We start from the raw sequence: 22,650 nt of genomic DNA on the forward strand, positions 1-22,650 counted from the left end.
TTAATTTTGAACCCTAATGACAAACCATACTATGGTTTATTAGAACTGTATGGCCACCATGCGGCAGGGAGAGAAACCATGCAGGAAGGGGCATGGCAAGGGATTTTTTTTGGGGGGGGGGTTTACAAAAAATACATGGCTTAAGACAAATTGTGGTTTATCACAGTGTTTCCCAACCAGTGTGCCTCCAGATGTTTTGGGACTACAACTCCCATCATTCCTGACCACTGGTCTTGCTAGCTAGGGATGATGGGAGTTGTAGTCCCAAAACATCTGGAGGCACACTGGTTGGGAAACACTGGTTTATCATATGCAAACCAGCCATATATAGTTCATTTCAAAGCCTAAAAGCAGTACTATTTTTACAGGCCTTTTTAATGCTCTACTTTTAATATCTGATATGCTGTGTTTTTATGTGATTGTTTAACTCAGTGGAACTTTCAGCCTTGTATTTCTACTTTTTGCAGTTTTAAAACTATTTCTTTTATTTAAAATTGTTTTAAGTGTGCTTTAGATTTTTGTGTAAGATCCTCTACCTCACATTTGGAAAATACACATGACTTTGATCGAGAGAGTCTTCTCCCTACCATCTACCCTTTGGTTTATTGAATCTACAGTTTCATTTCAGAATTATGGTCTTTAACTACCTTTTTTATTTAATAGGCTGGATTTGGAGATTTCTTGAAAATAATTACGAGATTGGCTGATAGACGTCACCACAAGATACTCGTTGGGTTTTAAAACATAGTGGCCTACATCATGATTACTTCAGAGTTACCAGTCTTACAGTGAGTAGTTCATTTTCTTTCTTTAAAAAACAACAACAGTCAAATATTCAAAGTGCATTGCTTACCTTGTATGGTAATTGAAGTTCTTACTGTGTGTTTGGTATCTGATGACACATAGCTCTACTTCTCCATAAGGCTGGGTGAGGGCCAATGAACTGAACTTCAGCCCTAGGAAGACGGAGGCACTTGGGGTTGATAGTTCCTGTGTCCACAAGATGGGCCAGGTACCTGTTCTGTATGGGGTTGTAGATCCTCTGAAAAAAACAGGTTTGGAGCGTAGTCCTGGATCCATCTTTTTCACTGGAAGCTCAGGTGACCTCTGGTTGGAGTGCCTTTTACAGCTGGTATGTCAGCTGCTGCTGTTTTTCGTTAGGGATAGTCTGGCCACAATGATCAATGCATTTGTAACCTAAAGACTCAATTATTGCTATGTGCTCTATGTGGGAGTACCCTTGGGCTCGGGTCAGAGTCTCCAGCTAGTACAAAATGCTTTTGCTAGACTGTTGAGAAGGCAGACTATCACCAGCAGATAACTCCAGTGCTCAAAAGTCTGCACTGGCTGCTTAAAAGGTAAAAAAAAGAGAGGTAAGGCTGCCTATATGCTGTTGGGCCAGGTTGAAGGTTCTTTACAAGGCTCTTTAACAATTTGAGTCCACCTCAAGGACTACTTGATCCTTTATATATTTGAATGATCACCGAGGTTTTCATGGAAGTCACTGTTAATGGTCCTCTATGGCAGTGTTTCCCAACCTTGGGCCTCCAGCTGTTTTCGGACTACAATTCCCATCATTCCTGACCACTGGTCTTGCTAGCTAGGGATGATGGGAGTTGTAGTCCAAAAACAGCTGGCGGCCCAAGGTTGGGAAACGCTGCTCTATGGCTTGGATGCATGGCTCGTGTCCACCAGGAGCTGTACATTTAGTATTGTGGGCCCATGTTTATGGGATTCCCTTTCAGTTGAGGTCAGACAGCTCCCCTCCCTACTGAACTTTCCAGCACCTACTGAAGTCTATTCCAGCTGGCATTTTAATTGATGTTAGATTTTATAGTTTTAAATGATTTTTATTTTTGTATTTTTGTAAACCGAAGTGAAATGGTTTGATATATATATTGTTTAAATAAATAAAATAAAGAATCTGAGTGAGGTTTCTGAGAAAGGCCCAAGAGTTTCAACTACCAAAATCCCCATTTGTGTACTGTAAGTGTTTAGGCAGGAGGCCATGCATTGTTATCTGTGAGATGGCCTTCCGGGACAGGGTTTATATAATGTGTTATACAGAACAGTTGCATCTTATACAAACTTAATTTGTGTAATTTCACCAATATGCAGTTGAAAGCAGACTGGTTTAAATTGTGCAAGTTAAATCTAAGCAAGGCAGAGAGCTTAAAAGCTCCTTTATGCACTGGGTCCACTTGAATTACCCAACATGTGAAGACCTTTTAGGCTCTTTGCCTTGCTTGGGGGACAAGGCCCACTTGGCATGCCAGTTTTGGCATGCTTGTGTGAGTTTCTGCAAAATCTTGCATGTGCATCCCTAGCCTCTCAGAACCTGCGTGCTGGGTGGGCATTGCCCAGAAAGCAAGACAGAGAGCTCAAAAGCTCCGTTTTGTGTGGGAACACCCATGCTGACCTGACCACGAAAAGAGCTTTTAGGCTCTCTGCCTTGATTGCTGGGCAAGGCCCACTCAGCACACAGTACAGCTGTTAGCTGCCGTGCGGCTGCAAAGATTTGAATATGCACAATTTTTGTGTTGTGTGGAACCCTTGGAACTGAACCTCCATGTAAAATGTGATTGTAATGTATAGAGAAAGTTTGAAAATAAACTCATCAGCTTTCTAGTAAACAAAATTTCATTATGTGAAACAGATAATGCTGAGGTCTATTGCCTTGTAGAGGTAGAAGAAACTTGCATATGTTTTTAAAGGTTCAGAAAAATAAATATTTTTCGGATGTAATTAAGAAGTGAAAATACATTTGGCCATTAGTTACGTATACACAGTTTGCTGTCAGTCCCAGGGACCTCAATAGGAATTGCAGCTTCCTCCTATGCATGCTTATATAAAAGCTATGGTTCCATTGCAGGGGGTTGGACTAGATGACCCATTGGGGTAACTTCCAACTCTACAATTTTGTGATTATATGAAATGTCCTAATAGCAGTATCTCCATGGATAAGAAACAGAGGAAGTGACTGCAGTGAAATCCTGCTCGTTCTCCTTGATCTCTCCACAACTTTTGTTATTGTTAACCATGGTATCCTCCTAGAGTGGCTCAAGGAGGTGAGGTTGGGGGCACTGTATTACAGTGATACCATTTAACCCAGTGTTAAAGCCATTATTAGAATGTGCGGGGTGGAGGGCACGGGTATTGTTTGGTGCCCTGAGAGTTGGTACCCTGCAGAATGCCACAGAACATTTTGTCCCCCATGCCATTTAACAATGATGATAAAACTTGTAATATTTAATACTTGGCATGCAGCGTTCTTAAATTTGTTTTGTTGATCTACCGTCAGATAAATGAACAATTTTTGATACTTAACCATTGAGACTATATATCACAATTAATTAATCTGTTCCTTTAATGTAAGGGCTTCAGATAGTCTTCATTTCAAGAATGACTTGCCATATGGAGCTGCTGTTTAAATAGCACAAATTCAAAAGCCCCTCTAGGAGCATGATAATCAGGTTTCGGGCATTTGGGATCCTGACCGTAACATTTTAAAATCTCAAACAAGTATAAAGAACATATTTTTCTGGCTTAACAGCAAATTTACCAGTGTTCTATGCAATGCTTAATTTCTGAACCTAGTAGGGCTCATTTTTTCTTTGTCTAGAATCTTATACTTCTTTTTAACTGGGGTAATGGTAAAGGCAAAGGGACCCCTGACCATTAGGTCAAGTCGTGACCGACTCTGGGGTTGCGGCGCTCATCTCACTTTATTGGCTGAGGGAGCCGGCGTACAACTTCCGGGTCACGTGGCCAGCATGACTAAGCCGCTTCTGGTGAACCAGAGTAGTGCAGGGAAACGTTTACCTTCCTGCTGGAGCGGTACCTATTTATCTACTTGCACTTCGTGCTTTCGAACTGCTAGGTTTGCAGAACCAGAGACCGAGCAACGGGACCTCACCCCATCATGGGGATTCGATCCACCGACCACCTGATCAGCAAGTCCTAGGCTCTGTGGATTAACCCACAGCTCCACCTGCGTTAACTGGGTTACTGGTGTTTAATTCATCTTTTTATTATTTGTAAGCCACTTTGATTTTTATTGCAAGGCAAATAGAAATACAAAAAGGAAGAAATATAGACTTAATCCAAAGTGCCTGTTGATGGGTAGTAGTTGCTCAATTTTGTGAGGGAACAGTACTCAGATATTGATTCTGAGACCTTTATTTTTTACAGGTCAGAGCTGTTCCCATTAACCACAGTTAAGTTTTTGCCAAATAGTTATGCTATTTGTCTTGCTGTCTACTATTTAACAAAGCTTAGAAAACTATTATGTTACTTATGCAAGCTATATTCATTTCAAAACAGTGTTTAAAAAGTGCCATTAATTATGCTTCATTTTTGGACTTTAAAAACCCACAACAAAAATGTGAATGAAAGGAGCCCAGGCAGCAAACATTTCTGTGGTTAAAAACCAATACAATTAAAAAACCAAAAACATTTCAAAATGGCTAAAACATCTAAAAATATAGTGGAAACATGCCATATATATTCAGTTTTTTCTTCAGAATATGGGAATTTAAAATCATGTTATTTTTGTTGTGTTAAGAGAATAGCAAGAATATGGTTGCTACAAGATTCTGTGCTCCACAGTGCATTTTTGGTCTTGCTTGGTGTATTTCTTCAAGCAACTGTAACTGGTGATGGTTACTCTGGAGAATATATAAGCAATTTTCTGCTAGCAGCAGATAAATGCTGCTATTGGACAAAGAAAAACAGCAATCTGCCTTTCTGCAACTATCAGATTGCAGTTTCCCTACCCCCCTCAAAGAAAACCCTTTAATTGGTGATTCTAGTCAAAAGGTTTCTTGATGTACTGTACTACAATGTGCAGTATATGAAATAACTGAGAAGGTAGTGTTTGAGCTAGTTTAAATACTTTAAGTGGGAATCTGCTCTAGCTTCTGCCTGTTAGCAGAATTACCCTAGGACATTTAGTAGTAATGAATGTCAGCAGAAAGTCTCTTTGGTTTAAGGAGTATAGGTTCTAATCCTGACTCCACCCACCTTTAGAAGTGCCCCAATAGGTTTTCAGGACCCAAATTGTTATATTTTATTTTAGTATCCTATGAAACTACAAGCTGCCAGAGGCATATAGTCCTAGGGCTTGCTGATCAGTAGGTTGGCGGTTCGAATCCCCGTGACAGGGTGAGCTCCCATTGCTCGGTCCCTGCTCCTGCCAACCTAGCAGTTTGAAAGCACGTCAAAGTGCAAGTAGATAAATAGGTACCGCTCCGGCGGGAAGGTAAATGGTGTTTCTGTGCGCTGCTCTGGTTCGCCAGAAAGCGGCTTTGTCATGTTGGCCACATGACCCGGAAGCTGTACGCCAGCTCGCTCGGCCAGTAAAGCGAGATGAGCGCCGCAACCCCAGAGTTGGCCGCAACTGGACCTAAATAATGGTCAGGGGTCCCTTTACCTTTACCTGTGGCACTCATAGGGTATCACTCCCTGCTGCTTGCTTCCTAGCTGCATAACTGCTTTAGTCTTTGAAATTAAAAGCTGCTGTAATATTTTTTAATTAAAAAGTCTTAAATTTAATAAGCTAAGCTCTTGGTTAAACAAGTTGTGAATTTACTTCTCTGCCCACCATACCCTGTTGCTGAACTTGCCTAGTGGTTTGTCACTGCTGCTGTGATTATTTGTCTCAGAGGCTCCCTCCTGTTCACAGAGCTGTGATTCCCTCACAAACTCCCCCTAAATATATATATATACCCTTTACCTTCTCCATCCAACTCCTACTATAGCCAATTAGGAAAGAGTGTCTAGATATAAAGAGCAATGCAGGTAGATATCTTGCATTCCCAGGTGACTCAGGTGAAAAAATGAACAATTAAATGTGTGAACTAGAAGTGATTAAAGGTCAGGTGAGTTATTTGGAAAGCACAGCATGGGCCACTTTTGTCTAAACCTCACACTTTTCATTATCAAACCTTTTTTTAAATGTTTTTGCCAGGGATTGTAACTTCATCATTTGCTTACCAAGGTAGTCATATCAAAAATTGTGACTGCCACAATGCTTGGTCATGGAACCAGAGATAAGGCTTATTTTTCTCCTTTGCTCCTCAGTTTCTAGTTCAAAGCTGGGGAAAGTGGTGGGGACTTGTTGACTTGACACTGTGGCACTAAGGTGCTCAGCAACACAGCAAACAGCTCCTAGTCTTCCCAGTTATTGTGCTAGGAAGCGGGTTACGATTGCTGCACCTTTGTTGGGACCATCCCCACCCACTCAAGCTCAGTTAGGAGGGAGCCAGGAGCACATTGGAGAATGGCAGCATGCTTTCCATGGCATGATCTGCTCTGAAAGCCTCCTTACTGCAGCATTTTCAAATTTAGTCCGTTTAACTTGGGTCAGACTTAACAGCAGAGCATAACTGAAGAGATGTAACTTGAGAGTATTGTCTCCTCAGCTCTTAAAGTGCTATTCTGTTTGTTTTAATGACATCAGGAATTAGGTGTTTATGAAGTGGCCATGAATGCAAGAAAATATTTTTAGAGTTAATAAGGTTGGATTCTTCTGTAATGTCCCAATTAGTCTTGTATGCTCCTTACTGCCTAACCTCTTTCTGTGAGAGTAGTCTTAAACAGCCAAGCTGGTCTGTTTTGCTGATAAAACAATTGTGGCTTTTATGGCTTAAACCTTTATATTACAAGCCTTCTCTGTGAATAAAATATTTTTTTTACTTTATACTTCTTTCAAAAGTGACATGAAACAATTATATAGAAGGTTTTTTTAAAACAAGGGTTACACTATACGGGGGTGTAGCGAGGTGGGCTTATGCGTGCTCTGCTGATGTGCACGGGGGTCAAGAACGTAAAAACTCAGAAAGCGATCAACTGGTAATCCATCTTTAGAGAAACATATCTAACAATGAGAATAAATTGATCTACATGGGAAACATCAGGGGTTGAATCTACTGTCCAGTACAGTGGTGCCTCACTAGACGAATTTAATTCGTTCCACGGGTCTATTCTTATAACGAAAAATTTGTCTAGCGAATCCCATAGGAATGCATTGAATAATTTTTTTAAAAAAAATTGCCCATAGGAACGCATTAATTGAATTTCAATGCATTCCTATGGGAAACCGTGGTTCGCTAGATGAATTTTTCGTAAAACGAATTTGTCTAGTGAGGCAACCTCCGCTAGAAAAATCCTTTCTTTAAGCGAAATTTTTGTCTTACGGGGCGTTTGTTAAGCGAGGTACCACTATATATAATCAGGTCCAGTATACCTGAAGGAGCGTCTCTTCCCCCATCGTTCTGCCCGGACACTGAGGTCCAGCACCGAGGGCCTTCTGCCAGTTCCCTCGCTACGAGAAGCCAAGTTACAGGGAACCAGGCAGAGGGCAGAGTGGCACCCACCCTGTGGAATGCCCTCCCACTAGAGGTTAAAGAGAACAACAACTACCAGACCTTTAGAAGGCATCTCAAGGCAGCCCTGTTCAGGGAAGCTTTTAATGTCTGATGGATTTCTGTATTTTAATATTTTGTTGGAAGCCGCCCAGAGTGGCTGGGGGAACCCGGCCAGATGGACGGGGTATAAATAATAAAGTATTATTATTATTATTATTATTATTATTATTATTATTATTATTATTATTATTACTGATAAACTATAAAGTAACCTGCCTGTTTGATGTTGCTCAGTATTGTTTCTTGATCTGTATTAACCATCAATTGGATAATCACATATAGTTTTTGAGAAGTACAATGGCTGACCCAGAGCCTTTACCTCCTTACTGATTTATGTGAGCACACAGGAAGAGATCAATTTTGGCAATTAATTCAAGCAATCCAAGAAAGTTGCCATTGTTTGCTGAACCAAATGCTTCATCAGCTCCCCTAAACGCAAAGCCACATTCTGCCAAAAGGGAAATCACTACAATAACTCACTGAAGTATGTGCCTCCAATAATCCTGCTCTGCTTTGATTTTCTCTTCGAGTTTTAATGTGAGCGTTTGACCATGCTTTATTGTTAAGTTTGTTAGCATTGAGTTCATACAATTTTTAGAGGTTCCTTGGGTTTGAACAAGATAAGAATGATGCCAGTCATCAAATCCAGTAGAAGCTAAAGCTGTAGTTGAGGTAGTTTGGTTAAAGAAAAGTTTGCACACAAAGCAGTAGACCTTTCATTTTGTGGGAGAATACACTAGCCATTCTCAAGGGTAGGCCATTTACATTGGTGGAATAGAATAAATTATTTGAGCAGAATTGGGCTTGGTTTTCGTATGTTCACTTTGAAGTGCTAAAAGGTGCATCCAGTGCTGACATTCCGATGGACCTTTCTCAATCCAGAATATTTCCTTGTTATTCAGTGTGGTCCATAAGCCCATGCCATTATTGTCTCTGAAATTACTATTAGCATGAACAGTTGGTATTTTTGTGTCTATAATGCTAGGACTTTCGCTGAGATAATTTGCTTTTGTTTTCCCATTCTTTAAGACGGTAATGAGCTCGAACTGCTTCTTTCGGTGTAACTATCTTGTGGCATGTTCCCTCAGCATCTTGTGTTATTTCTTTGGCTGCAGGCCCTGTCATTTCATTGTCATTTTCTACAGAAGTTGCTGTACTTGTAGTGGTAGTTACTTACAACAGTTCTCATTGAAGTTCTTGGGAAGCTGTGTTCTGTATGTGAACTGGGTGTTCTTCAGTATGCTCAGACTGCTCAGTATAGTCTACCTGATTTTATTCTGTTTGTAAAAATGAATGTTCTGTATATGAGGGATTCTGTAGGCTGTTTCTTCATGCTGTACAAAGCCATATGATGTGATTGGCTTTAAACATTGGAGCATTTCCTTCTGTTCTTTTTTCGCTTTCATTTACTAGCACCACTTTTATATCGCTTACTCATTATTTTCACAAAAGTCAAATTTAAATATTATTGTGATTCACAATGATATAAAATAATCCTCACTTGTTCTCAAAATGCACACTGTAATGGTAGCCAGTGATCTGAGCACTTGTATTGCTTCATAGCTGACTTTATCATTTGATTTTGAGTAGCTTTAAAGCCTCCATGAACTTTATTAAACTGTAAGTAGGCACCTGTGTAACTGTTATGCAGTCATAGACTCATAGATCACATGTTTAATGTTGCTAAGCAACTGGGCCTAGGTAGTAAAATTTGCCTGTTTTTTTTTAGTGGCAAGAGGCCAAGGCCTCTCCAGATTATGAGGCTTTGGGCTGTAGCCCACTCAGCCTGCATGTAAATCCGGCACTGTTTTCAACTACAGTTTAATGTGATGTGTGAACCAGACCAAAGTCTCCTTTAGATAGCTCTCAATGCCAGCATTTCTCATACTTGTCTTAGAAATTTTATACATTTCCCAAGGGGTTACATATCGTACAGAAGCCGTTTTGTAGCACTGCTCTCTGAAATCCAAATCAGCTATAGACCATTATTCTCCAAATAAACATTTTCACACCGCCAGTCTTCACCTGCTTTTAAGAAATGAACCTTTCCCCCTCTCCCCTCCCTTCTATTTTAGTATAAAGGAGTTTTCTTAATTGAGGTACCAGTTTCGGGCAAAAATTGTCTTTCCCAAACCCATTACTTAGGCATTCATGAGTGCTGTGGCATAGATTTACTGTATATAGGAACAGCTTGCAGCAATGATGGAGCATCCATAGCTCAGTGGCAGAGCACGTACTTCACATAGAGAGGGTCCTAGGTTCAGTACCTGGCAGCTCCAGTTAAAAGCATAGCAGGTGAAGGGACAGACCTCTTCTGAAACTGTGGATTGCTGCTGACAGTCAGAGTAAGGTAAAGCTAAAGGGACCCCTGACCAATAGGTCCAGTCGTGACCGACTCTGGGGTTGCAGCACTCATCTCGCCTTATTGGCCGAGGGAGCCGGCATACAGCTTCCAGGTCATGTGGCCAGCATGACATAGACGCTTCTGGCGAACCAGAGCAGCACATGGAAACGCAGTTTACCTTCCCGCTGTAGCGGTACCCAGGGTGGATTTGATTTAAATCAAACTGATTTAAATCACGATTTAAATCACTAGTCATAGTTGATTTAAATCATAAAGACTAATTCTTGCTGGTATAACTTTAATATGCAAGTAGATGAAGATTTTTAGAATAACAACTTTTCATATTAGTTTTTTTATCCCCAGTTTAATAGGTTAATCATTCATATTTGGACAACTTTACTGTTGTACTTAGGAAGGAGAAAAATAATCATTACCTTAATAATAACAATTTAAATAGATTTATTCAACTGAAACAATAACATTTCAGCAAATGTTATTTGCTTAAACAAACATCCATGTTTGTTAACTAATTTGGCTAAACAAAAACAAAATATATATATTTTAAGAAACTTAGACTGTCAGCCCAGCCTACACATGAAAAACTTAAATACTGTCCACTCCAAACAATCAGAAAAATATTGTTTCTATTCTATTCACTGAACTTCTTGAAACTTAGAACTGAAGGGGTTGCTTCTGTATTCATAGGTTTGTAGAACAATAGGATTAAGGTCTTTTTCTCAACTCTGTTCATGTTATAACATTTTTGCTGTGAAGAAGAGGCATGTGATCTCTGTTGAGTCAAATTCAGTTTTGAGAACTGCAAAAGTAAACCAAGTACCTGTGATAATATCTTGTAGGCAGAGAAACTGCCCAATAATCTTACAAAAACCTCTGGAAGAGCATGACATTGTGAATGGATTAATGGAATTTATTTACCCCCAAAATTAAACATATACAACCTTATACTACAAAATTAAAAAACTAATCTTTATTTCATGATGGAATAACCTTTGGATGGTAATATGTTTTCCTCAAAAAGCATTTTATTAAAAAAATCCAATTTAAATCAAAAAAATCGATTTAAATCAAAAAATCCAATTTAAATCAAAAAAATCCGATTTTTTTGATTTTTTTAAAAAAATCATTGATTTTTATCCACCCTGGCGGTACCTATTTATCTACTTGCACTTTGACGTGCTTTCAAACTGCTAGGTTGGCAGGAGCTGGGACCGAGCAACAGGAGCTCACCCCGTCACAGGGATTTGAACCGCTGACCTTCTGATTGGCAAGCCCACAGCGCCACCCACGTCCCATGACAGTCAGAGTAGGCAGTACTGTACTGTAAGAATAAATAGTCTGACCTGCTAAATCTGTGCTAACATTTGATATGTGAACAAATCCCTTGAAGGGCTTTCTTCAATCTACTGAAACAGCATGTAACAAGATCCCTGGAATCTCTGTGGCCCTCCAGGTGATAAACTAAAGCGCCCATCATCCTTGGGACCTGTTCTGTAGGGTAACATGTTGATAGACATTTTTAACCTGGGCTTAAATTATGTCCAGGCCTGAAATTCAAAGTAGTTTGCTTATGTGCCCATCAGAACTGGGCATATACCGGTAGCAAAATTTTGGTGCCTGAGTCAGGGTGTAGGCTGTTTTTTCCTCTTGCTCTGGGCCTTTTCACCATTTTCAGTTTTGTTACTTTTAGTTGTTGGTTGCTGTCATTTGGAGGTTCTTAAACCAATTATTTGCTCTGGGCAAGAACTGAACTGTCTCATCACTTCTGTAGAATCCTAATGTTGTCAGCTGTAAAATGAGACAACTACTAATTTTACTGCGTATGCTATTTGTGAAAGTTTTTTATCGGAGAATAAGAGGAAGATACAGTGGGAGTTATATACGAGGCATAGGGAGCAGCATGGTAGAAGGCAGAAGTGGGAGAATGTAGCCAAAGCAGTAGTATCCTGATGATTCGTATGGAAACTTCATTTGTTTTAGGTGAACATACCATGTTCCTACAATGCTATTAAGAAGAATATTGATTTCGATTTCAGTAGTGTTTTTTTAAATGTTGAATTTTTTTAAGTAAGAGGAAAATGTTTAAAGATTTATAAATATTTATCATGCCTTACCTGTCTATTATCCCAGTCAATTTCCACCCCATATTCCAAGCATTTTAATGTCATGAACACAGAACTGATCCAGTTGCCTGCTGCATCCTCCACACTCCTTCCTGTTAGTAGTCATCCTGTGAGCTGAGAGCTGCACTTGCTTGACAACATGCATTTTGGGACCATCTTTACTAGCCCCTTAGTTTTGTTTAAAAAGTAGAGTTGGGTCCAAATATTTACTCAGTTATGCATTAATAATTTGTTTACTAATTTTATTTTTAACTGACATTTTCCTTCAGGGATTCTACAAATGAAACTACTGCACATTCAGATGCTGGTAGTGAACTGGAAGAAACTGAACTGAAGGGGAAAAGAAAACGCGGTCGTCCTGGCAGACCTCCAGTATGCCACATTTTTTCTTTGAATACCTGTTTTAAGACTGTTATTGCATTGCATTTTCTTAATTTCCACATTTATATATTAATCTGTATGAAACCTTGCCATGTAATTGGTAAACAAGTAGTATTGGATGCTTTAGTGCAGCAGAAAGCCAGCTTGTAAGAGAAGTTAACCTTTCATATTCTGTTTTGTGTCACATAAATATTACTTTAAGTATTGAAGCAGGTTTGATATGCAGAATGTTTGCAAAATATATATTTTTTTCAAAATATTATGTTTGCAAAATATAATAAGACTGTTTTCTGAAAATTGCAAGAAAATATTTTGCTTTTGCTGGGTGAATTGTTTAAGAAGGTTGTTAAAAACAGGGTGGCATACTAGCATCTTGCAAGTGGATTTCTGCTTATGCTTATGTTCCTCTCCTCCACTCTGCAGTCTCTTGCATGCCCCCAAAATCTGCTCTAGAGCAGGGGGCTGTCAGGCAGAGAGGGAATGCAGGAGGCTACGTGGAAAGGAGAGGCCGAAGAAATTGCATTTCACAAGTGGAAATCTGTTGCACAGTTAGTTGGGTATCATTGGATGTCACCTACAGGATAATTCATGTTGCTTAATTATTATAATAAACCTGTTATGGAAGATTTGGTTTCTCAATTGTGCAGGAATGCTAGAAAATGGTTCTTAGTTAAATGATCTCTAGAGCATCATTAAATCAGCAATGTAGATAAACCTTTACTCTCATGAATCCTAGCCTGCTCTTGCTACTTTCAGTCTTTGCCACTCTTTTAGGTTCTTATAAATTTCCTCATGTTTTCTCACCCTCTCTCTTCTTCAACACCATTTCTTCCTGAGCATTTTTCTGGCACATGGTGTCTTATTGCAAGCTTTGCATGCTCCTAAAAGCCAGATTTGTAGTAGTGTGATGTTGAATTTCACCTTCTGTGTCTCCTATGTACAGCTTTGGGTATTCAGTAGTCCATTTCAAGATTAAATACTCATTTCAAATTAACAAATTAGTGTGTATGGTAGTGTGCCTACCTTTGTAGTATGGAAAATGGCATTTATTGGTTTTAGGGGTGGAACAGAGAAGCTTTAATTGACTGTCAGTGAAGAATGCAACCCCTTTAAAGACAGTTTGTGTCATGGAATAGCTGATTTATTTTGAAATGCAATTTGCGATTGGGACTTGTTTATTGCACTAGAATCTTTAGAGGCTAATTTACATTTTTTGGCATTGAATATTACAGACTGTGTAATGTGCTAAGTTTTTAATGTTGCAAGCATTTACCTTTCTTTGAATTCTATATGCACTACAAGCTCACACACAAGTTATGGTTGCTCTCAGCTTCCTGATACATGTGTGTCCAGTGTACATAATGACTTTTTTTTTAAAAAAAAGTCATGTAGTTACTTCAAACATATATGCTGTGATTTCCTTATTTGGTCTTGCTGGAATTGCAATTAATACAGCCAAAATTGAGTGCTTCTAAGTCCCAAAGGTCTCATCTGGAGACCTTCAACATGTGCTGAAGTCTGGTTCTGCCCCTCCCCCGGTTAATTGTAATAATGTAGTCTGAATTATAAAAGTGTTATTCAAAATGCCTACTCCTTGTCAAGGGAAAGAACAAAGTTTGCTTGTTAGCAGAAGGGAAAACAGATACCGTATATTCCGGCGTATAAGACGACTGGGCGTATTAGACGACCCTCAACTTTTTTCAGTTAAAATATAGAGTTTGGGATATACTTGCCGTATAAGAAATACGACCCGGCGTATAAGACGACCCCTGACTTTTGAGAAGATTTTCCTGGGTTAAAAAGTAGTCTTATATGCAGCAATATATAGTACTTCTTTCATTTGTATTTAAATTAGTAGCTGATCAGGAGTCAGCTAAGTTTTACATGACCTAGAGCAGGCATCCCCAAACTGCGTCCCTCCAGATGTTTTGGTCTACAACTCCCATGATCCCTAGCTAGCAGGACCAATAGTCAGGGAAGATGGGAATTGTAGTCCAAAACATCTGGAGGGCCAAAGTTTGGGGATGCCCAACCTAGAGTCTGCCCTACATATGAATAGATGCAATTAGTGCAAGATCCCAACAGTCTCAAAGTATCTCTTGCAAAGAAATATCGGTATACAGTTCAACTTGAGACAACAGTTTTCTATAATGGTGGTATTAAACTGGCTTAGAAGTATAAGTTTGTGTAAGAACAATCCAGGCCTCTGGAAGATGACCCTCTTGTTTAGTTATCACTGCTAAAGTATGACACTCAACACTCTGAAGAAGCTTACTGTGCATGTTTTAAAGACTTTCCTAAAGAGCAGACTTTGGTGGCTAGTTGTTTATAATTATTGGTTCAACCCATTTGCATTATGTCTTGATGTTATCATTTTATTGTTTACACAATATTGCACACAGCGCAGGGAGAGTTCTGGTGCAATTAGTGCCAATAATAAATGTCATTTAAGAAATCAGCTCAGTGCTTAAATCTTACTTGATTTAAGAGACATGACGTGTGTGTTTCCAATTAAAATACACTCAGTGTTTGGTAATAAAAGTTGGAGATGAGAAATAAAGTAATTTCAGTTGCTAGCGCTCATGCATGCGCTGTTAGCTTTCAGGAAACATTGAGGTAATATAAAATAATGCAACTTCCCCCATTTGCAACACATGTATTATGCAACATGTATGTTCTTTTAGTGAATACAGGAGTTGGATTTGGCAATGTTTGACAAAAATAGAAACAGAAAACCTGGTTACCGCTGGAAATTCTCAGTCTCTACTGCCAGTAATGGTTAAACAAGGATGGAAGAGATGCCATACAGACCTTTAGAAAGACTCTGGGGGCTTATTTGTTTCAAGAAGCTTATACATAATGTATTTTTTGCTACATTGTTTTGTAAAATAGATTACTTTGGTAAATTGGTTTTTATATTCTGGGGTGGGAGGGTGTTACTGCTGACTAATTTAGTTTGTGTATGTGTAGAAATTTTTGTATTAATACTTCGTACTCCTGTTGCATTTCTAAGTTTTCATTATGTAATTTGCCTTGAGAGAGCTTTGCTTGGAAAGACAGCCTATAAATATTCAAAAGAAATCAATAAAATAATACAGCAGTCCCACATTTTCAGATATGTGTTCCTGGCAAACATCCCATAAAGGCTTTTGCCAGATCACACCCTCCCAGTTTCAACTTCTAATTTGGAGAGCCTCACCTCACCCTCCCAAACAAAAATGTGTATGAATGATTCAGAGACTAAAATGAGTAAAATGGGAGAATTTAATTCTCTCATGAAAGCATGTAATAAGGCAAGTGATACTGTATCAAGACTTTGAATTCTCCTTTGCGTAACAGAAATCTTGAATATCTACCATTGGTCAGCCTTTAAGCCTTTTGGGAGGAAGCATCATCTTAGTGATAGAGCATATCCTTTTCATGCAAAGGTTGCAAGTTCAATCCCTAGTGCCTCCAGTTAGCAATGAGATACTAGGTGATTGGAAGAGCTTATTTGAACTTAAAAATCAGCTGCAAAGGTTTATAAGGTTTGGTTTATAAGGGAGGAGAATTCAAAATCCGCTAGGTGATACCTTTATTAGGGCTAACCAAAATGCCACAAAAGTGTGGAAAGCATTAAAAAAGAATATTAAAAAAGAACTTTTACGAATGATAAAAACTTATAAAATACCTAAAATATTCTGTATTTATACATGCCCAGACACCATTTGTTAATTCGATTGAGCTCTAGCAGTGAAAGCAGGATCTGTGGTAAAGCCCAGAGTTGAATTAAATTGGTAAGGAGCGGGAGACAGTGTCTATTTTCAAAGAAATGCCCGTATTTCTTTCTTTCTTTTTTGAGGGAAAATGCATTTTGTTGTCGCTGTTTCTTATTAAACATAAAACTGAACTTAATAAACTTATTAAATTATTAATAGTTCTTATTAAGCTAAGCCAGTGGTTTTCAACCAGTATGCCATGGCACCCTGGGGTGCCTTGAATGATGGTCAGGGGTGCCGCAGGTAAAACTGGCCTCTGTCCCTCTTTCTTTCCTTCCTTCCCTCCCTCCTCTGATGCCCTCTTGCGTCTTTGCCTCCCAAAGGCTTACACAGCTGTTTATTGCAGCAGCCCTGGCTATAAGCTCTGCATTTGAATGGTGCCTCTGGGAGGCATCTCCCTTTGGGGCAGGGGGGCACAGCTCAGAGACCAGGGACGGCAGCAGCTGACCAGAGGACTCCCAAGGAGAGGGGAGAGGATAAGAGGCTGAGGGACCCCTCCACAAGGGAGGTTGTTCAAACAAGGGGTGACATAACTGGGCTCCTAAGCCCCACAGGGGTGCCGCAGAAAGAATATAGTTAGTTAAGGGATCCATGAACTCAAAAAGGTTGAAAAACCTCTGAGCTAAGCCATAGTTCAGCAGTGCATGGTGGGGAGCTGCCATGAGCTGCTAAGATCTTTCCCCCTTTCATCCTTCTGCATAGCTCAGAGGAAGACTTCTGCCAGGTTTAGTCTCTCTTTCAAAGAAACTTGGCTTAGTGTTATTTATGAACTTAGAATCCTGGTTTATAACCCAAAATGGTGAGTTGCTAAACGAGCCAACCCGAAACCATGAGTTATTATTGGTTTATTTAGCTAATCATTGTAAACCAGTATTCCTGGTTTGTACTTGATGCTGAACCAATATTCTTTGAAAGTGAAACTAAACTCAGCAGAAGCCCTCTCCCCAACTGTGTGGAAAAAGGAGGGAGTGAGGAGTGCACTGTGGAAGCTCATCTATGCAGCAGTAAACTATGGTTTAGCATTGCATGTGGCCTATGTGGAAAGGTGACAGTGGTGTAAGAACTCTAATAAAAATGTTAACATGATACCTTTCCTCTTTTGCAAGTGAGGAGGAAATAATTCTTCCAACAAGGCAGAAATAAAATCCCAATTCTTCCCACTTCTTAAAAAAAATCCTGTAATCCCACAATTCTTGGTCTTCACTTGTGATTTTTTTTAAGTTTCTGAATTAATTTAGGTGCTAAGTGGCTCCTCTGATCATAAAATTTTGAAAGACACATATATTTATAGCAAACCTTCCTCACATTACTAAGGGCCTCCAAAGTTTAGAAACCGATTTTCAGGAGATACAGGTTACTGTTGGAAAGCCCAGTTCCATAAACATAAATTGGTTCCGTTCACAGAAAGGTACCTAAGTTAGGATTCAAGCCATTTTTAAAATTAAAAATTATTTACAAAAATCTAAACATGTAAGGGAAGGTGGGCTAGTAAAATGTTTTAAGTTAACAATATTGCTGATTTACTTGCAAGGCTGATTGTGATACTGCTGTCAGTGGGTTATATAAGGGACAAACATTGTATATAATTTTGCCTAGATATTCCCCCCCCCCCAATGTTGGTGAGTGCAGTTGCCCATCAGGAAAGCCCAGAGGTCAGTGGGAAGATTAAAGAAGAGGAGCAAGTTGGTAACTGCTTTGCATAATAGTGAGAATTATGTCGGAAGAGGGATGAAGAAGCTGAATAGGCTATAGTACCCAGCAGATGGAGTAAAGGAACAGGCAACACCTGGAACTCTAGGATCTGATTTGTGACACCATTGTAGGAGATGGCACCATTTTGCTGTGCTGCCTATAGAGCCAGAATGACACATGAAGGGCTTCAGTAGCTGATGTGTATTATTGATGTACACTGAGTGGAAACTTGCAATTCAACAACCAGCAGGGAAACAGCTTCTTCACACTGTGAGCTTTCAAATAGGAAAATATGCAGTCCAAAATGCTTCTTTGAGACTTTCAGAGGGAAGAGGCAAAGAAGTAATACATTTACTTACTTCACATGAATCTTTTACAAGTTAGCTGGGAACAAATCTTTTGTATTGGAAATCTTGTCCATACTGATAACAAGAAATTTCCTGAATTAATATTGGGGTGAAGATGGCAATGAGTAAGACTACTTGTCTTTGAACTCCGTGGCCTGTTCAGGTTCTCGTTTTTATTTTGCATAGTCAATTGATTCAACAGTGTTAATTGCAGCATAGAAGCAAGGAGCCCATCTGTTTTACTTTTACATGGGATTAAAAATCATGTATTGTAATTGGATGGAATATTGTTTATTGGAAGGCTAGTTATGTATTCTTAAATTTACAGTTTTTCATCAGCTGGCTTAGTTTTTTCTGAATTGTTGGTCTCGGAGTGACAAGGCAGAGCAAAGTTTGAGATTTTTTGCAAGTGTTGTGAATGGATTGGAAGTAACAAGGCTTAAAGTGAAGAATAGCAAGCAGAATGAGTCGGGGGCTCAAAGAAATGGAGGCAGGGATATTGATGGAAGACAGAACTCATAAGAGGTCTGAGTTGGATATTTGTCACTCATGAGCTAGAGTAACTGAAAACAATGTATCTTAATGAAAAATTGCTCAGTAACTTTGATAACTCTTCCCGCGTTTATTATATGCATGTGCTTTAAACTGCAGTTTAAATAAACACACTCTTTAATAGAGCATAAGGAAGGAAATTATGTATAGAATATATGTAACTATCCTGCTGTATTTTGTTATGCTGAAATGTAGTCTTCGCATACTTGATATATATACTTGCAATTGTAAGTGATATCAGATACTTAGACCAAACACTCTACTGCCACCACTCTGTGAGAGGCTTTCATCAGATAAATAATATCCAAGGGAATATCCTTTTCTGGGTTTCAGTCAGCATGGAATTGGATTGGGTAGAAATACAAAAGGGAGGAAGAATAAAAATATTTCAAACTGAAACAAAAAAAGTAATGTTCAAACTGAAAAGAAGCATGACAAAAATAACTATACCGTTTATAACAAAGAATACATTTGATCTTGGAATCTATGCTATACCCAGGGTATAAGGAATGGCAGGAACATAAAATGTTATCTGCTGATAGATTGTATATGCATGCTGGCATGTTTGCACACAGTATTGCTTTATGGCTTTAAAAAAATGAAGGCATATACATTATACAGGGTGAGTCTTTTTAAAAGAGGCCCTGTGGAACACGTGTACTCTTTAGCCACAGGTCCTCTTTTAAAGGACTCACCCTGTATATGAATATTGCAATAAAATGGTGGAAATGGTCAAGAAATAAGCTCGTGTTTAGAGCAATATATATTCAAACCTGAAACCCCAAACTTGTCCACAATTAGGTCATGGATGAGGAAGATCTTATTCATAGCCAACCTGGCATTCAAAATCAGCAGCTGCAGACCCAAGGGCTAGCTGATAGGACAGCCACAGTTCCCTAGGTTGGAGTGGGGGATGGTACAACTGCTTGTGCTGTGTGCCCCTTGCTGGGCCTTTTTTAAAGAATTCAAATTTGTTAAAATTGACCACATCCACTTTTATACCTTAGGCCCACCTCTACACCTCAGCCACACAGCAACTTTGACATGCAGCGCCCCCCCCCCCGAGACTTGACCTTTAAAAAGGTTAGCCACCCCAAGGTAGAGTCAGTATCAGGCCTGCTAATCTGTATTGCTTTTATTGTGTATTTTGTGTTTTTATCTTGTATTTTTATGTTGTAAACCGCCCTGAAACCTACAGATGAAAAGCGGTATACAAATTTAATAAGTAAATAATAAATCGAGTCACTCTGTGAAAGGCAGTATAAATATAAGGTGTATTGCAAGGGTGTGAAACCTACTGCCTGCTTACAGGATTAGGCCAACCATGCCTCCCAGCCAAATCACACCTACCTGCAATTAAAAGCATGAAAGTGGCTTGGCAGGCGTCTCTGATCAGCTGATCAATGGTGCTTGAAAAACCCCAAGTGCATCATGTTCCAGGTACCTGACTATTAGTTGATTGACAATGATTTGGAAGTGCTGCTCAATGGGCTTTTGCAATATTCCTTTGGATACCACTTAGAAGTTTCATACAGTGTTATGCAAGTTTTTAAAATACATGAATGTTCCGGGTTTCCCCCGCCCCCCCCCAAAAAAATTAATTTTATAACAACAATTACAACAACCAAAATGACACACTACAACAAAAAACAATACAACAAACAAATGAATGTTCTGTTTTTTAAAGCAGTATTTTTTTTCCTCTTCAAAGGAAGCAGTTTGTATTCAAAGCCCTTCCCCAGCACTTAGAATATAAAATGCTGTCTCTATAGAGGGGAAAATATTCCACTTTTAGGAGCATTTCTCACTCTGCAGAGACTTCTAAGAGCCTGTCCCTAACTCACAATAAGCTGATTGTCAGTTAATGGGAGTCTCTTTGAAGGCATGCTCCCAGGGCTAATAAACTGCTTGGCACTGAAAGCATGTCTTCAAAGAAAGTTGTTTTAAACAACAGCTAGTTAATCAGCAGTTATGTTAACCTTCTTTGAGCTTTGACAAGTGTCAGTTACATGAGTATAACATCAGGTGATCAACAGGTGTGTAATCCTGCCCACCTCTAGAAGTTAGCCTGTGGGAGATGGGAGTGGCTACCTACACAGTAGAGTCACAAGTTGTGCAGACCTTGCCTATATTTTGGCACCACTTGCCTTGCTCCTTAAAGTCAGCTGTTAACCAATTATGATAGAAATAATGGCACAAAAAGTAGAATTTGTCTTTGATAAATTTGGGATTTCACAGATTGTGCTTGACTGGCTCAGGACTGAAGTACACATGTATGTGCATCACTTGATTATGATAACTGCCAGCTGCTGAATGGATAGTAGATTATACAGCCCAGTTTCATTGAAGTTAATGGTTTTTGAGGAGGTGTAAAAGTTCTTCCTCATGTTATCTGTGGGTCCATTCACACATGCAAGGCATCACTTAGTGCATGGGTCACCAATCTTTTTACACCAGTGGGCACATTTTGGTTTTTTAGAGAGTGCTGTGAATGCTAGTCATAAAATGGCTGCCATGGGAGGCATGGCATAAAATCAGAGAGAATACTGTCATAGTGAAGCTTCTCATGTGATTGTATTTCCATACTGGAAAAGACAAGCTGTTGAATTTCTGCCTGTCGTACAGCTACTAAAGGCACACAAACCCTATTTTCCCCCAATGACAAGCCTCAGCCAAAGTCTAGGTGGCCATTCTGTACCCACTTACCTGGGAGTAAGCTCCATTAAACACAAATAGATGTCTGAGTAGACATGTATCATATTGTACTGTAGGTTAATTATACTGTACAATGAATTCTTAATAACTGCCTAGTCTTTAGCTGCTGCACAACAGGAGCCTAAGCTGCTTTGCAGAACTTTTGTATTTTGCATTTGTGTGTGTTTGTCTTGTGTAGTAATATTTGCATAAAATAACTTCCAGGAACTACCTAATCTCAAACAAATCCACCACAGAAAAGATGCACTCTGGTTGCTTCGGGCAGAAGTACTACTACAGAGTTTTCAAGAACTAAAATATGACAGTAGCCGGGGGGGGGGGGGGAGAGAGAGAGAGAGAGAGAGAGAGAGAGAGAGAGAGAGAGAGAGAGAGAGAGAGGGAGAGTAGCAGTAAGAAACGGCAGTTCTTTGAACCCCAGGGATTCTTATTGCCTGGTGTCCGAACAACTCACTTATCAATTACAGGTTTGACCTACTGACAAGTAGAAGCAGCCAGATTGGCTCATTTCACATAAATTGCTTAGATAGGGTACCTGCATGCTTTGCTTCATAGCTTTAATTTTTAGGAGGGCGAGACACCTTCTTTAAAAAACAGTTGAACCCCAAAAGTTCAGTGTCTTGGGTCTCTGCCAATGAAGGCATTTACAGGCACCATGGCATCTATGGGCACTGTACCTGATGACTCCAATTTAATGTTTCAATCATCAATCTTTTAAATTTCATTGCTCTTGCTGTGCTAGGCATCATGCAGATTAGAAATCAAAGCAGGCAAGTCCTACCAATATTTCATATTACAACAAAATAAGATGACAAGATGGGGGATGGGAAGGGGAAAAGAAAATTTAAAGTATCATCAACATAAACAGAAAATTATCACATTTGTCAGACAGCAACAAAGTGCTGATTTCCATGTATTAGAAATGCTGTCAACAGCAGAAAGCCCAAGAACAAGCTTGTGAGTAGGGAGGGAGGGAAGAGCAGGAATAGAGAGGAGTTGGAGCATGTAATGGTTAAGAAGTAAAGATTCAATCTATGTTAAGTGCAGGATTGAATAGGCAGCCAATGTGAGGTATAGGAAAGAGGAGAGAGAATATCATTGCAAGACCTGGGAAAGGTTGGCAATGCTCCAGAATTAACAAATCAAAGGCTGAAGGTGAGAAACTGGAAAACTTGCCCCAAATACAAGAATCAATGTGTGAAATTAAGCCTGACCTGGAGTTTGGCAGTATTCTTAGGAGAAAGAACTGAATAAATCTTAGAAACATTATAAGGAAACAAGAAGATTTAGCACTAG

The 22,650-nt window shown here is 39.3% G+C and overlaps 1 protein-coding gene across 2 annotated transcripts in view; it reads left to right on the top strand.

Moving 5' to 3' along the window:
• STAG1 (STAG1 cohesin complex component) overlaps positions 1 to 22,650 on the top strand; it is a 112,385-nt gene that overhangs the window by 38,228 nt on the left and 51,507 nt on the right. For both annotated transcript variants that reach the window (XM_088669722.1, XM_035132395.3), the window contains exons 2-3: positions 664 to 788; positions 12,182 to 12,284. Coding sequence is in view for 1 of the 2 variants with exons in the window: in XM_035132395.3 (XP_034988286.1) it covers positions 760 to 788; positions 12,182 to 12,284 (132 nt within the window). In the remaining variant the exon portion in view is untranslated. The remainder of the gene's footprint in view (positions 1 to 663; positions 789 to 12,181; positions 12,285 to 22,650) is intronic.

The sequence above is a fragment of the Zootoca vivipara genome, chromosome 5 (assembly GCF_965207765.1).
Source record: "Zootoca vivipara chromosome 5, rZooViv2.hap1.1, whole genome shotgun sequence".
NCBI lineage: Eukaryota > Metazoa > Chordata > Lepidosauria > Squamata > Lacertidae > Zootoca > Zootoca vivipara.